Consider the following 16678-nt stretch of genomic DNA (forward strand, 5'->3'; position numbering starts at 1 on the left):
CACACACAAATAGGCAAGTGTACATATCGTATATGTAGCATAATATAGGTAAGAACCAAGTGTTGATCCACCGATACACTTGTTTGATTTTTACTACTAAATCGTTATATTTATTATAACCGGAAGTAAGCATCATAGTAGTTTTGGTTTAACAAGTAATTTTTAAAAGCATAAATTAGAAAACAATATTTTTGGGTTTTTATATTTTTATAGAGAGATGATTAAGGATAAAAGTGTATCATCTTGGTTAAAATTTTTCTTAACTTGGTTTAACAGTTAATTAGTAAGCATGTGATACAAGCTTGCTTTGGTGACTAAATGTGGGAATAAAACCTTATTCCTAAGTCATGTTATTCCATGATAATTAAAAAAGGAGATATGCATAATTTCATGATCTCCACTAAAATATCATTTAAGTAAACAAGTGATTTATATTAAGTAGATTTATAAGATAATTTACTTTAAAGATGAGACAACTCCTTAAATTACTAAGTGAATTGTCTTTGATAGTTTAGTAAAAATAATCTTTGTATTATACTTGAAATACCAATTAAGATTAGTTAAGTTGTAAATAATCACCCTTGAATTACCATGTATTAACTTGCACAACTCTTGGATAACTATAGAACTTATGCAATAACCATCAAAGAATTGTTTAAAATAGATTATGTTGCACACTCACTTGACAAGTAATTAACCAATTTTAATAGATTAACATAAACAATCTGTTTTCACAGCATTGTCAACATTCCCATTTTAAGATGATCAATTACTACTAATACTTCAATTGGTTCATGTTCATATTAGGGTTTATGTTTTTTTTTTCTCAAACAAGCCCATACAAGAATGACAGTTCCCCGACTTATTATCAAGCTCGGTACTTGGTGTCTCTATTAAAGTTTATTATCCAAGGCCTCACAAGAGTGGCAGTTCCCCGGCTTATCGTTAAGCTCGGCACTTGGTGTATCTTTTAAGAGTATTTTAACACCCCCCATCAAGTGATAATTACAACATAATCTTTACTTTTTATAAACCGATCACATTTTAACCAGTATTATTAAACTTTAATTAAGATTCATTATACCAAGATGTACTATGAAAGTTTAGCCAATACTAAGCATAATGTTATACGTCAAATTAAGTAATGGATACAAACATGATCAAATTAGAGTAGTCTAACCAATTTAGATGACTAATCTTTGATATTAATGACTTATTTTAAAAATCTTGACCTCATTGATCTTCAAAAGATGGATGGATGAGATGATTCCCTTATTAAATGCTCGTTTTGTCTGTTGATCTTAAAAGCTTCTATTTTGGCTGTTCTCTTGTACTTTCAACATAGGGCGTGTTGATATCAACATGGGTCCTGTTGAGGTGAAGAATTCTTATATTTTGTAATTTTCTCTTGTACCATCAACATAGGGTGTGTTGGTGTCAACATGGGGTGTGTAACTTCTGAATTTTGTCTTTTCTTCGTATGTTATTAACATGGCCAAGCATTGCTTCACCATGGGGTCTGTTAAGTCCGTTTTCACAATTTTTCTCTGTTTTTATGTGTATCAGCTCTTTTTATTCTTTAAGATTATATTTACCTAGGAATATAAATTATAAACATTAGTGGCTATTTATTCTAATATAATTGCCGATATTGCGCTTATTTGAAGATATTTTAGTGATGAAAAGATGTATAAATTTATATACATCACCGATCGAGCAATCAAACAATGTTAGGAGAGTCTCACAATTTGTTTAACTGTTTAAAATACTTGCTACAATAGTTTTGTTTTGTTTATCATTATCACAATTATCGATGTATTATTGAATTTTTGTATACGTGATAGTATACCTAAATAGATAGTTTTGTATACTTTATGTAACTATACTTATTCATGTTCTTGTATTGTAAAATTGTTCATATAAATAAACGTTCCCAAGTTTTATATACTAAACTTGATCAAGTTTACGAGCCTAAAGAAGTATAATATTTGTAAAAGTACAAGAATTTTAAATTATTATAATAAATATACAATTACATACTAAGTATTATTATTTATAATTATTATGAAATTAAGTAAATAATACAGTATGTTATAAATCATTATAAAAATAGTTACATGTATATAACAAAATATTTAATACATAATAAATAAATAAACCAAACTTGAATTTGAAAGCATACTCAAGAGTAAGTTCAATAAACATTCAGCGTGCATGCTTCATGCTTTATGCTTTTTGACTATTAAAAACAACACCAATCATATATCACATAGATAGACTATAGCTAAAGCCAACTCATTCGCGAGCCACAACAACCACTTGCTTCCCAACATTTTTGCCATAAAACATCCCAACCAAAGCCGCTGGTGCACTCTCAAGCCCTTCTACAATGTCTTCAGTATAACAAATCTTTCCTTGTTTGATCAAAGGCATAATCATTTCCATATACTTTGGATACATGTAATAGTAATCACCCACTAGGAAACCTTGCACGCGTAGACTTTTTGTGACTAGCAAAAACATGTTGCGTACCCCCTCCTCTTGCTCTAGATTGTATTGTGAAATCATCCCGCACACTGAAATCCGACCTTTTAATCTCATATTTGAGAGTGCCGCCTCCAACATCTTTCCCCCGACATTCTCAAAGTAAATATCAATGCCATTCGGAAAGTACCTGGCATTATTATACAAAAGAATACAGTTGGATCAAACGGATTAAAAGTGGCCCGAAGTGTAATTTTAAGGAATAACACTTTCCAAACAAAAAACTAGATTATATTTAAAACTGATATTTCTGTTATTTTTTCAAAATATTTTTAAAAAAACAGTTTTTGACCAAAAGTTAATAATTTGACCCGACCATTTTGCCACTTATAGTCATAGATTCTCATGCTAACCTCTTTAGAGTTGCATTTAGATCTTGCTCTTCTTTGTAATTAAAAGCTTCATCAAATCTATATTTATTCTTCAACAAATCAACCTTTTCTTTCGTACCCACACTCCCAACGACATAACATCCCGACAGCCTTGCAAACTGCCCAACGAGCTGACCAACTGCACCTGCAGCAGCTGAAACGAATACATACTCGCCTTTCTTGGGAGCACAAATCTCATAGAAACCAACATAAGCAGTCATACCAGCAACGCCTAATAACACTCCGAAAGGAAAACAAAATCGGAAAATAAATTGAAAATTAAATTACACTCATCCAATACTTAAATGAAATATGGGTCAGGATTCGTCGAAACTAGATTTTGTTGGAGGCTCATAAGTAAAGACAAATCAAATTACGAAGAAATTATTGAAGATTTACTTGATAAGAAATGTTGAATATGAAAAGAATGAGAGAGACACAACTTATGGTTGTACATAGTCTAATTTACAAGGGTCTAGTACGACCAAAATCAATTTGAACATGATAACATACCAAGAATTCCTGTATAATAAGAAAGAGGCACATCAGTATCTTCAATCTTGCGTAGAAAGTCAGTCGAATTGATAATGCTATATTCCTCCCATCCAGTCAGTCCCGAAACAAGGTCACCTTTCTTGAAGTTTGAATGCCCAGAATCAATAACTTTAGCTACTCCAAGTCCCTTTATAGGCTGCAAGATGATAAAAATGACATCAAAACGCAAGCAGAAAAAACCTGAACCCAAGAGGAAAACCAATAATATTTGGGGCGTGAATTCAGTTATATGATTAATCATAAAAATTTTCATGAGATTGGGATGGGATGATTATAGGTGGCACCTGCTCGATTACCTGAAACTATCCATACATTTACACCCCAACTCAATATGTTAATATACTATATAATATTAAAAAATATACAACATTTTGAAATTATAGAGATGCCCAATAACTAGAATAGAACTACAAAAGGATAATATACGATGCGAATGCATGATGAAGATGAAGTTACCGACCGAACCAAGAGCGAAGGGTGGAAAGTAACTGTCTTCAGCTTTGGTCATCTGAATTCGCAAGTAAGGATCGCAGGAGAGATAAAGGTTCTTCACAAGAACTGCGCTAGAACCTTCTGGAAGCTTGAGGTTGATAGTGGCGGAAGTATTGAGGAGCATGTCGGATTCCTTCGGAAAGCCATTAACGTAACTTCAGTATGATCTGGTTGTTCTTCACTTCTTCCATTTGCGTGCGAAAATGTTGTTGAAGACGAGCGACAAATGTAGTGTACGTATCTACAATGACCACATAGCAATATTATGTAAACCCGAATTTTGCTGGTAACATGTTCAATCATTTCTTAAAACCGGATTACTATATAATAAGGATTCCTTTATAATCAACCATTGACTTTTGTAGGTGCAACAGCAAACCTACATTATTGTAGCATATATTCTTCTTTTTTCTAAATAGGCATTTACATATTTCCTCTATCTAAACTTTGAAATTACATATTTCTTCAAACCATGCTTAAAGAGTATTGTACATTTTGCATTAAAAACTTATATTTTGAAAGGCACATTCATCTAACACATATATGTAATTTCAAAGGTTTAGGAAGGAAAAATATGTAAAAATTCCTTTTCCAAAAGGCACGTTCGTCTACGATATAATTTTTTTATTTTTTTTGAAAGACACATTCATCTAACATATATATTTTTACTTTTTTTTGAAAGGCACGTATACTAACCTTAGGCGTCACAAGTCAAAGCTACTATGCGTTGATTAAAACTAATTAAAATTTAATTAAGTATCACATCAGAGCAAATACCATTTACATTTTAAATTAATTTGGTAGCAATTCTTTCAGTAATTAAATGTTGCCATTCTTTAGAAAACTACAAGTACACAAGTAGCACTTAATCTATTTGAAAAAAAATTGAACCAAAAAAATAATAATAAATAAAAAAAATTGAACGAAATAAAAAATAATAAAATGCTAAAATACTGTGAACAATGGAAATAAAGGGGGGGATTGGTACCATGGTACCGATCGGTGGTAATATCAAAATACAAAAATTGAGTAAAACACAACCGAATACCGTACCGATTGTGGCAGTGTTCGGAACCGATATTGAAAAATAGCGAAATCAACGCATACCAAGACCGGAAACTACAAAATAAAGACCGAAACTGGTATTGAAAAATAGCGAAAACGACACGTACCAATACCGGAAGCCACAAAATGAATACTAGTGTTGGTGTTGATGTTGTTTGGTCGATATGTATGTCACATCACGTCCTCCAGCGGTTGGACGTTCGGAGATGCAAAACCTGTTGATATCAGTTTCTTAAGGCTACGAAAAAGATTAACTTTAATACAAATGACTAATATCATCATCAAAATCTAAATAATAAGTTTAGGCCGTTTAAGGTTTATAGATCCTAATGGAGATAAGTTTGGTCATATTGGTCCACTTGACACCTTTCTATTGGACCATTCATGAACACTATTTTTTTATTATTCAAATTCATCCTATTGATTCACTTAACACATTTTTTAGTAACTTTTTCAACTTTTTTTTTTTTTTTTTAACTTTTGAATACTTTATTGTTTTTCCTTGACTAACCGAATATCTATAATACTGTTTTTATATTTTCTTTAGAAAATATTAAGTCGACTAAATTTGGTTGAAATTGGTTTATTTAGTTTTTAACTTAAATTGAACCGAGTTTTTATTCGGTTTGCTTGCACACTTATCTTATTCGGTTACAACTAAATAAATCCGAAACCAAATTAAAAATTCGGAACCGATGAACACACTTACAGATTACCAGTGCAAGCTAGATTTAAACCTAAGACCTCTGCTAGAGGGACTAAAGTAAATATTTATTATGTTCAAGGATGCGACAGTTCGTTGTTGCTTGACAAGACTAGCAGTTTCAGGAGCGAAAAGGGCGCGTTTCCTAATCGAAATTCAGCACAAGGGCTTGAAGTTATTGAAACCATAAAAGCAAATGTGAAGAAAGTTTATCCTAAAACAGTTTCTTGTATCAACACATTGACACTCGTGGTTAGAGATGCGCTCCTTCTAGTAAGACCTTTTTTAATAATTTAATAAAGAAATAAGTTTCTAACAAACATATATCCAAATAACAGCCTTTTCTCTAACATATAACAGACGGGAGGACGCTATTGGTCGGTAGCCATGGGGTGTTTAGATGGCCTAACAACAAAAACACATTAAAAGTGAAAGCTTTTGTTCTGTTTGAAGTGTGATATAGACCGTATCATATTTTAGAAATGGATCATACGGTGCGTTTAATAGCGTTAGTCATTATCACATATATACAAAACTGATTTAATACATACCATATTTGGGTTTGTAAAATAATCATATGGTCCCTATGACGACATGATCACAAATTTCAAATAATGAATGTTTTCATTCCAATCATAAATGGTTGCATAGAGAGAAATGAATATAACTTGCAAAACATGTCTATCATATCTGCTAGCAAACTTTCTAACAAACCTATTTATGTCGATGACAGAAAACATTCATCATAAACGTTAAGTACAATTACAATAAAAGAAAATACGCAATCTTCAAATCAAACACTTGTAAACCAAATTTCAAACACTTAAGAACCGCCTTCGAACAGTTAAATATAGGGGTGTTCATCGAATCGGATAACGGATTATTCTGTTTATTTGGTTCGGATTATTCGAATTTGAAATTTTTAGAACCTATCCGAAATTCGATCCGATCCGAATTAGGGGTGTTCCTATCCGATCCGAATTGATTTCGGATGGATTCGGATTGAATTCGGATAATCTGAAATAATCCGAATAACCTGAAATAAACTGTATATCAAACATCCAAACAAACGTCTATTTAAATAAAAAATACAAAACCGTATAATTAAAATAAAACATAGCTAAATCTATGATCCATCATAATTCTAAAAATTAAAACAATAAACGAATAAAGCCAAACTTCAAATAATTAAAATAGATTTGATTTATTTGGATATCAGAATAATCCGAATTATATGAAATTTTTAGAAATCCCTATTCGAATCTGATCCGAATTGGTTGTACGGATCGGATTATTCGGCTTTCGGTTCGGATTTTTTTTCGCATTTCGGATTTCCTGAACACCCTTAGTTAAATCCTCACGAACACTTGATCGGTCTTCTCAAACACCTATGACTTAAAACTCTTTTAGCTTTGAACACATCTTCCTTCACAAACACTTATTTTACTCACGAGTAGTTATACCTAGCCACAAATATCAACCTCGAATGCTTGGGCTAAGTACTCGTGAACAGAGTGTTCACGAGTAGTTACACTTAGTCTTTATTATGATATTCTTTAAGTACTCGAGACTAAATAAGTAATCAGAGTAAAGACTTAGACTCTTCAACAAATACTCTGTAATTTAACTACTCGGAGCATATAAATGTGCAAATCTTCAATTAACTTTACGTGCTCGACAAATATATAAGTACTTGAGATCAATATTCAGACAAATCTTCATCTTTTTATCTGTTCGACTAGTGAATGAGTACTCACGACGGCCACTTAGTCAAATCTTCAACTTGAGAATCTTTCAAACACAAAATCTTGAATCCCAACAGCCGTATTGATATCTTTTTCAGGAATGACAGTTTTGTCCATTGACTTTGAACTTTAGAGCTTTGCCTGTTTTATTCCTTTAACCTTGTCAACACCAAAACAAACTAACCCTATACTTGAAATACTTTACGAGACTCGTATATACTACATATGTCACACCCCGAACAAAGGCGGCGGAACATGCCGAGGTGTAACGATTGTCCATAAGCACATGACACTAATTAAAGTGACAGTATTTAATAAACTCATTTCATTTCACAACATCGAAAATGTCACATAACAATTATCCATAAAATAACCATAAACATGATATCACAAAATATGGCAAATTTGATATTGTTCATTTTTACTAATATCCTAAGGTCTTTGATGTCGTTTTCTTCACAATCATAAATCAACCAAGATGCAAACCTGGAACATTTCATAAAATAAAGTTTGTCAACACAAAGGTCGGTGAGCAATTCATAAGTTTAATCATATTAGTATATAATAAAGATAGCCACAAAACTTGCATACAAAACGATAAATAAAAGTGGTAATTTGGATAAATAGATATCGCTAAACACATTAGCGACACCTAGCTATAAGGGGATGCCAAATAGTCTAGGATTTTATAGTTATCGTTAATTGCATTACGTTAACGACACCTTGCTATAAGGGGATGCCAAATAGTCTAGGATTTTATAGTTCCACAAACCAAAAGCGATAAACACATAGGCATATAAGCATAGAACACCAAATCGAGCAATTATTTAGGTAAAGTATACAACTACGTTTGTGGTTTAAGATTCAAATATAAAGCATTTTGTTGAATAATTATGAAATGTCACCCCCAAAATAAAAGATGGAAAATGGGGTATGAAGTACTCACCTTCAAGTAGTAAACTTGAAAGATGATAATTTGGAGATTTGTCGGAACGACGAGTTTAACGCACAATGCCTAAAAAGGAAAGAAGTCTTGAATTTAGAAAGGTTGTCTTGAAGGTCCTTAAACAAAATAAATGTTGAGAAATGTAAATAATTAAAGTTCAAGGTTTAAAATGTAACTATTTAAGAATTTATAATAATAACCCTTTAAAAATGTAAGTTTGCTCGAAACCGGGTTAAAGTATCTAACCTTAATATTTACTCAACCTATGTTAAGTAATAAGGTGGGTAAAATGCAAGAATGCAAATCCCTTTGGAATAAAGATACTAAAACGGTTTTTTTTTTATCGAGTGTTCGGGTTGTCGGTTCGGGTCTTGATAATTGGTCAAACCCAAAGTCAACTTTCCAAAATATTGAATGTTATGAGATAACTCAATAAAATTTAATAAGACTTAACCAAGTATGTAGTTCCATTGTTTTAGAACTAACAACGCACGTTAAGCGAGTGTTCGGTTTTGTCGGTCCAAACTTTGTTATGAGATCAAGTTGGATCCAACATTTCCAAGTACTTAAGAAAATATTTAAAAATCAATTTGTAACTATTTTTAAAGAAATATACAAGTCATGATGGCTAAAAAAAACACACTTGTGTGTCTTAAGCGAGCAAGAATCGGTTTGGTTCGGTTTCCATCTTAGAACAAGTTCATAGATGGTTTCCACATGTCCAAACACTAAATAACTTGTATAATAGTGTACAAATAAAAAAATACCAAAAGTTAACAATAAAGTCTTTAAACAAAAGTTTGGTTTTCGGTTAGGATCGTGTTTCGGGTTAAGACCGAGGTAAGATTCTACAAACCCATAACCATAGAATTTGTAAAAATGATTTTAGAAACTTAGATCTAACACTAAGTATGTTTAAACAAACAAAACTAGTAACAAAGTTCGGTTTACGGTTTAGAGCTATTTACGGTTAAACCGAAGCATAGACTCTTAAAAACCCATAACCATGGAACTTGTAAACATGACCAACAAACTAAAATAACAAGATTAATATGTATGAACAAGTTATATAGATGTATATATATCAAGGACACGAAGTCCTCCATGAAGCCTTGCCTTATGGGGTCCGAAACCTCACCGACCGGAATCGGAGAAGTAACTACCAAAGGTAAACAAGGGGTGTATATTATATATATGTTGCACAACCATAAACAAGTATTAATAAGGCTACATAAACTAATTAAGATGAAAGACCAAAATCCTTCAAGAACACTTAAGAAGATAACCTTGAATCTTTGATGTTTGAGAGAGTTTTTTTTTTGGGTTGTAGCAAGGGAAAATGAAGAGGAAAGGTGGTGTATATATAGGGTAATGTTGGTGGTCAAATATGGGTGTGAGACATAAGAGTTTTCATGCAAAATGGATCAAGACAAAAACACAAAACAACAAAAAATAATAATAAAATAAATAAATAAATAAATAAAAAATAAAAATAAAGGTAGGATGTTTTAAAGACCCAACAAACAAGTGTGAAACAATATTGTAACATAAATCTATCATTTTGATTATAACATAAGCTTCGGTTTACAAATCGGGTCGGTTTACATAACAAACAAATACAAAAACGAATACAAACAAGACCCGAAATTGACGAATGTCACAACATACCTTCGCGTAAGTCGTTAGCCATGTTATGTTAACGATACCGTTGTAACCGAAACAAAAAATGAGGCAAAACACACCGAATATCACATCGATTATGGTGGCACACTGGTACTATAACCCGTTCAAAACCGAAAATAAAACCTTCAACACCAACTCACACCAATAGGGGTGTTCACGGTTCGATTTAAAACCGTGAAACCGCCCAAACCAGCCATTGGTTTGGTTTCACGGTCGGTCGGTTTCAAAATTTTCAAACCGTAACAAACGATTTGGTTTACCTTTTCAAAATTTTTAAACCGTAAAAAACCGGACCGGACTGTGAAATTTTAACATAATTACTTTTAAAGATATTTATATTATTTGATTGTTTATATTTTGTATTAAGTTCACTGTAAATCTAAAACTAGATCAAATATTTAGATTATTAGGTTGTTGAAAAACTAGATCAACAATCTAGATACAAATCTGGCTTATGTAATTGTTGAAAATAAAACCTTTCCACTATTTTTTATTTGAAGTATTTGCATGGATAGGTATGAAGACCATTTTTTTCCATTTAATATAAAACACGCATTACAAGGACATTTTATTTTATACATTTTTAAACAACCTGTTTATTTTATCGCTGAAGTATGCATTTTTCGACAACTTTTTTATTTTTCATTTTATATAAAGCGCAAAATGTGAAACCAAACCGAAACCAAAATATTACTAACGGTTCGGTTTTGGTTTTTAAAAATCAAAAACCAGGTTGAGACTACGGTTTAACTTAAAAACAAGACCGTAAAGACCAGGTTTTGGATCAGTTGGGATTAGCGGGTGGAAGGAGACCTGGTGTGCCGGGACAGGGGTTTCAGAAAGGAGCGGGTGCGGGGGTGGTGAATTCGGGGGTTTCGAGGTTTTTATTGCCTGCGTCGGAAGGAGCTTATGTTATTCATTCGGTGAGTTTTGTTAGGAGATTGGTTTGGTTTTTAGAATATAAAGTTTAAATGATTTGATGCTTATTGAAGTGATGTTTTAGCTTTTGGAGGAGTTGGGGACGGATCAGTGGCCGGTTCCGCCTGGGAATCGGTCGTTAAGGTGTACGGGTGTGGCGTTGAGTGTTGCAGCAGGTTTGATTGGGGCGTGCTTGCCTGGAACGGGTGCAAGGATAGTGGCATTGGTGGGTGGTCCCTGTACCGAAGGCCCGGGTTCGGTAAGTACATTATGCAACTTTTTACTTATTAATGTAACTAGATTTGATAGTATGTTGTTAGTATGTTTTCCCTATATGTTGTATGCGCAACGATTCATTTACAGATGAAAAACAAATAAAATTGGTAGTTTACGAACTTGATTGGATGAAATGCCTTTAAATTTTGATTCTTTATACGCTCTTGTTTAAATTGGTTGATCAAAGTAGTGAACTTTGTAATCCATTATAGTTTTGGTGTTTGATGGTTATGACGGCCTTATATTATCATTATTATTTTTCCACCTTTTTCACTTAGTTATGTAGCTAGATGCGATATTTTACTTGTTAATGAGCATATAAATATATGGTTAATATATCTTTGAATATTGCATTTTGTTGCCATTATGTTCGTGTTTGGTTAATTGGTCAACATCTTTGAAAGGATAATTAGGGTTATTATATTATAATTATGCCACTTGATTGGATGAAGGGCCTTTAAATTTTGGTTTTATATGCCATTGGTTGATCAAGTTAGTAAACTTTGTAACTATAAAGTAAACGTATGTATTTGATTATAGTTTTAGTGTTTGATGGTTATGAAGATCATATCTTATCATTATTTTCATTTCCGCTTTTGAGAAAATCTGAAATTTTGTTACCTTTTTGGGTTTTTGGCAGATTGTATCCAAAGATTTATCGGATCCGGTTCGTTCGCATAAAGATTTAGACAAGGACGCAGCACCATTTTTTAGGAAGGCGGTTCAGTTTTATGAGGAACTTGCAAAGCAGATGGTCAACCAAGGTCATGTCTTGGACCTTTTTGCTTCTGCCCTTGATCAGGTACAAACAATACATAATACACTAGACTTTTTTTTTCTGTTTGTAGATCTACATGTCTTGGTGGTTTTATTTCTGCAATGCCAATCATCTATCATGATATTCTGAAACTGCCAGTTTTTTGTTTAGGTATCTCTTTGAGTAAGATGCATTTATTCTATTGTTGTTCTTTCTCATCAGAGGGTGTTTGATTTTTATTTTGGGACTGATTATGAGTTATTGAAGAATTAGAATAAAAAATCAGCTGTTATAAAGTTTGAATGTGCTTATGCTGTTTGTAGTTGTAACAGATAATCAGTTTTGAGTGTTTTGACATATTTTGATGATTTGAGGAATATGTAAAATGACCAAAACGGACAATCTTTTGAACAAAAGAGTTGACTAAATGTAACATAATAATCATCACTTGGAAATTAGGTTGACGAATTGGTAAACATTAGGGGTGTAAATGAGCCGAGCCCAACCCGAGCTCGTTTAGGTTTGAGCTTGGCTTGCTTAACTTACGAGAGCTCGACCTCAAGCTCTGCTTGTTTCGAGCTCTATTTCTGAAGCTGGAGCTCAACTTGTGAGTAGCTTTTTGAGCTTGAGCTCAGCTTATTTATTATTTATTAGTTTTTTAAATACATTTATAATTATTTTCTATCTGTATTTTGTTGATCTATGTTATTTAGTTATTTTTGCCATAAGTTTATATATAATAGTAGTTCTTGTAAAATTATATTTTTAATATATTAAATAAAAATTATAATAAATGATAGACTGGCTTAGGCTCGCAAGCCAGCTCGGGCTTGTTTATTAAACGTGCTTATTTTTAAGCTTGGGCTCGAGCTCATTTATGCTTGGCTAGATTCGAGCTTTTAGCAGGCCGACCTCAAGTAGCTCAACCCCTTGTAAATATAGTCTTTTAGCTGGTATGCAGCTGATTTTCAAAAATGTTTATTCGCCTCCTAAATATCAATTTACTAATTTAGTTTCTGTATTATTAGGTTGGGGTTGCAGAGATGAAGGTGATCATTGAACGAACCGGTGGCCTTGTTGTTTTAGCTGAAAGTTTTGGTCACTCCGTTTTTAAAAATTCGTTCAAACGCGTTTTTGAAAAAGGAGAAGAATCTCTCGGCCTTGTTCATAAGTAAGTATAATCATGCTTAATGAATAACAGTTAGTCAGTTACATTCTTTTTGTTGTTTAGAAACTGATTACTAATTTTGTATCACCAGTGGGACTCTTGAAATCAACTGTTCAAAGGATATTAAAATTCAGGGGATAATTGGACCTTGTACATCCTTGGAAAAGGTCACTTGCTAAATCTTATCTGGAATTGAAATTTGATATTGATCAAAGTAATTAATTATTATCTACAATGCTATTTGCAGAAAGGACCTGCTGTTGCCAGCACAGTAATTGGTCAGGGGAATACGACCGCTTGGAAATTATGTGGACTGGATAAAGATACTTGCTTGACTGTTTTCTTTGATATTTCTTCAAGTGACAAAGATCCTTCTGGCAATGTAAATCCACAGTTGTATATACAATTTGTTACAAGGTAAATAAGAGACTTAATGGGCGTTTTTCTTTTTAAGTTACATAACCAATTTATGTAACTGAAATTTGCGGGTCATGTATTTTGGTGCAGTTACCAGACCGCTGATGGCCAATCTAAATTAAGAGTTACCACCGTTACTAGAAGTTGGGTAGATACCGCTGTTGTTTCAGAGGTAAACTACTAAAATCATTTTCTATTTCTTGCTTTGAATTTTTATTGTAAACCTGTCAAGATTAGGGGTGTAAATGAGCCGAGCCTGAGCTTGTTTAAGCTTGAGCTCGGCCTGTTTAAGTTACAAGAGTTTGACTCAGCTCATTTCAAGCTCTATCTTTAAAGCTCCAGCTTGGCTTGTGGGTAGTATGTTCAAACTCGAGCTCGGCTCGTGAGTAGTTTATCTATAGCTCGAGCATGGCTTGTTTCGAGCTCAATTTTTGAAGTTTGAGCTCGGCTTGTTAGTAGTCTTTTAAGCTTGAGTTTGTTTCGTGCTCTATTTCTAAAACTCCAGCTCGTCTCATGTGTATTCTATCAGGCTCGGGCTCAGATTGTTTATTATTTATTAATTCTTTTTTGTACCCAAACAATTATTTTTATAGATATTTATGATTATAATTTTTGTGCATAACAAATTATGTTAAGTAGTTGCTTTTATCATTTGTATATGATAATAATTTTTTTGTAAACATATATTTAGTATATTAAATAAAAGTTCTATATATAATAGGTTTGTTTAGGCTCGTGAGCCATCTCGAGCTCACTTAGTGAAGCTTGGGTCATTTATTTAACAAGTTATTTTTGAGCCTGAGTTAAGCTCGGCTCGGTTCGAGCTATTAGCAAGAGTAGCTCCCCAGTGGCTTGGCTCGTTTGCTACTTTGCTTAATAATGTATAATGTGTTATTTTTGAGAACAACATAAATTTTGGAAGTTGTATTTCGCAGGAATTAATGCAAGGTTTTGATCAAGAAACTGCCGCTGTAGTAATGGCTAGATTAGCCTCTTATAAGATGGAGTTGGAGGTACAAATTCACCAATTAATTGCTTTATTTCTTATATTTGTGACTGATAGAAATTATTAATATTTCCAGGAGACATTTGATGCTACAAGATGGTTAGACAGGAACCTCATTCGTCTATGTTCTAAATTTGGTGACTACCGAAAAGACGACCCGTCCTCGTTTTCGTTAAATCCTTGTTTCTCATTGTTCCCTCAGTTTATGTTCAACCTTCGGAGATCACAATTTGTGCAGGTAAACTTAAATTTTTTTTTTTTGAGTTTTTAATCTTGATTAAAGTTTTTGCCCTTCAAATTATTATGTTTGTTTTTGTGGCAGGTGTTTAATAACAGTCCAGATGAAACCGCTTATTTTCGCATGATGCTAAACCGAGAGAGTATTACAAATGCTACAATTATGATACAACCGTCATTAATATCATATTCGTTTAACGCGCTTCCATCACCAGCATTGCTTGATGTGGCATCCATTTCACCTGACAAAATCCTTTTATTGGATTCATATTTTAGTATAGTTATTTTTCATGGTATGACTATAGCTCAATGGAGGAACTTAGGTTACCAGAATCAGCCTGAACATCAAGTATGCTATTCTATTTTTTTTTTTTTACTTTAATTGCTAATTCGTTAATCATTCTTTAGATAACCCTTTAATATGTGAATTTTTTTATTTCTGTTAATAGGCGTTTGCACAGTTATTGCAAGCTCCACATGATGATGCTGAACTGATAATACGTGACCGGTTTCCTGTCCCAAGATTAGTGGTGTGCGATCAACATGGTTCTCAGGTTATAATTCTGTTTTTTATTTTTTTATATTAATTTAAAATTGTGCATCTTATGATGCGAGCATCATTTTCTTTACTGCAAGTAACCTATGTGTTGGTCGATTTGGGTCTCTTTTTTTAATAACTTAAATGGGCCACATAGAAAAGTTTAGCTAATAGGAAAAAAAAAGAACGAAAAACTTGTTTGCCGGTCGCAGGTTAACCCCTTTTGACTGGCCGTTTTTGGAGGCCCCTTTTTGTAAGTAATAACTTTGTTTTATAAATTGTTTTTTTTTTTTAATTTTAAAAAGTTAATAAAAATTTTCTAGTAACGTTATAAATTTTAAATGTTCCATCATGATTTGAATAAATATGGGATAACTATTCTTATATGGTGTACTAGTTTACTTTATGTAGTTTTTTTAATGTTTTTGAATCATATAACTTTCAAACATTATGCAATCTTTAAATTTCAAAATTTATATTTTCATATAGTTTTTACAGTTTTTATTATATTAAATAAAACATATTTTAAAAATTTTAAAATTTGGTTATTAAAATTAAATGTAAAACATGGTGATGATATGACGATGTGTTTGGGTCTCCTTATTAGAGAGGAAATTGACGTTTGATGTGGCAGACTAGACACGTTTTTAGGTCCTATTCGAGATTCTCTAAATAAAAGTGACATGTGTGACTGATCGGTTGTTTTATATAAAATTAACAGGCTAGATTCTTATTGGCTGAATTGAACCCATCAGCAACATACAATAATGACGTGGGTGCCGGAATGGATGTCATCTTCACAGATGATGTCAATCTTCAAGTGTTCTTTGAGCATCTACAGAAGCTTGCAGTACAATCATGTTGACCCAAAGTCAAACTTAATCACTTTACAAAGTAAAGTTTCAAACTCTTGGCTCATCAGTCCTGCAGCATGAACATGCTCCATTCACTTTATATCGAAACAAACAGTTCTATTTAAGGGTTTTTGGCAATATGAATGGGGTCATGACTGTTGCGCGAGTGATTAATTTAAGGCTGCAAGTTAGTGAGACGAGTGCGTGATTACTATATGACATTTTACATGACATTTTTGTAAGTTATTAATGGGATTATAGTATGTTTATTGTGTATTTAACCTTATGGTTAAGCTTTTGTGGTGGATTATGGTTTAAACTCGCGGGAAAAAGAAAATGGTTTGGGTTTTCTATAGTTGTTTGATGCTGGTTTAAACTCACGGGAAACAACGGTTTTAGGCGT

The 16678-nt window shown here is 32.7% G+C and overlaps 1 protein-coding gene and 1 pseudogene across 2 annotated transcripts; one reads left to right on the plus strand and one right to left on the minus strand.

The window, feature by feature from the left end:
* Positions 1-2232: 2232 nt before the first annotated feature.
* Positions 2233-4153, minus strand: LOC143569399 (2-alkenal reductase (NADP(+)-dependent)-like; annotated as a pseudogene). The gene is made up of 4 exons (XR_013141731.1): positions 3931-4153; positions 3429-3606; positions 2898-3147; positions 2233-2674 (listed from the first exon to the last, which is right to left on the minus strand). The product of XR_013141731.1 is annotated as a 2-alkenal reductase (NADP(+)-dependent)-like (transcript).
* A 2059-nt stretch (positions 4154-6212) lies between these two features.
* LOC143569405 (protein transport protein SEC23 E-like) lies at positions 6213-16297 on the plus strand. Its single transcript, XM_077055330.1, has 13 exons — positions 6213-6224; positions 10881-11027; positions 11108-11281; positions 11939-12100; positions 13084-13226; positions 13315-13390; positions 13471-13640; positions 13731-13812; positions 14576-14653; positions 14723-14884; positions 14969-15232; positions 15333-15437; positions 16143-16297. Exons 1-13 carry the CDS (start codon positions 6213-6215, stop codon positions 16284-16286), a joined length of 1719 nt encoding a protein of 572 aa, XP_076911445.1. The 3' UTR covers positions 16287-16297.
* Positions 16298-16678: the final 381 nt, after the last annotated feature.

The sequence above is a fragment of the Bidens hawaiensis genome, unplaced genomic scaffold (genome assembly GCF_021521415.1).
Source record: "Bidens hawaiensis isolate Kalapana, Puna unplaced genomic scaffold, B.hawaiensis_p1.1 tig00024469_1, whole genome shotgun sequence".
Lineage (NCBI taxonomy): Eukaryota > Viridiplantae > Streptophyta > Magnoliopsida > Asterales > Asteraceae > Bidens > Bidens hawaiensis.

Coding starts and splice junctions, on each gene's coding strand:
- LOC143569405 (XM_077055330.1), top strand. Junction 12,101..13,083: donor TTGCTTCTGCCCTTGATCAG/GTACAAACAATA, acceptor CTGTATTATTAG/GTTGGGGTTGCAGAGATGAA. Junction 14,654..14,722: donor CTTATAAGATGGAGTTGGAG/GTACAAATTCAC, acceptor TAATATTTCCAG/GAGACATTTGATGCTACAAG.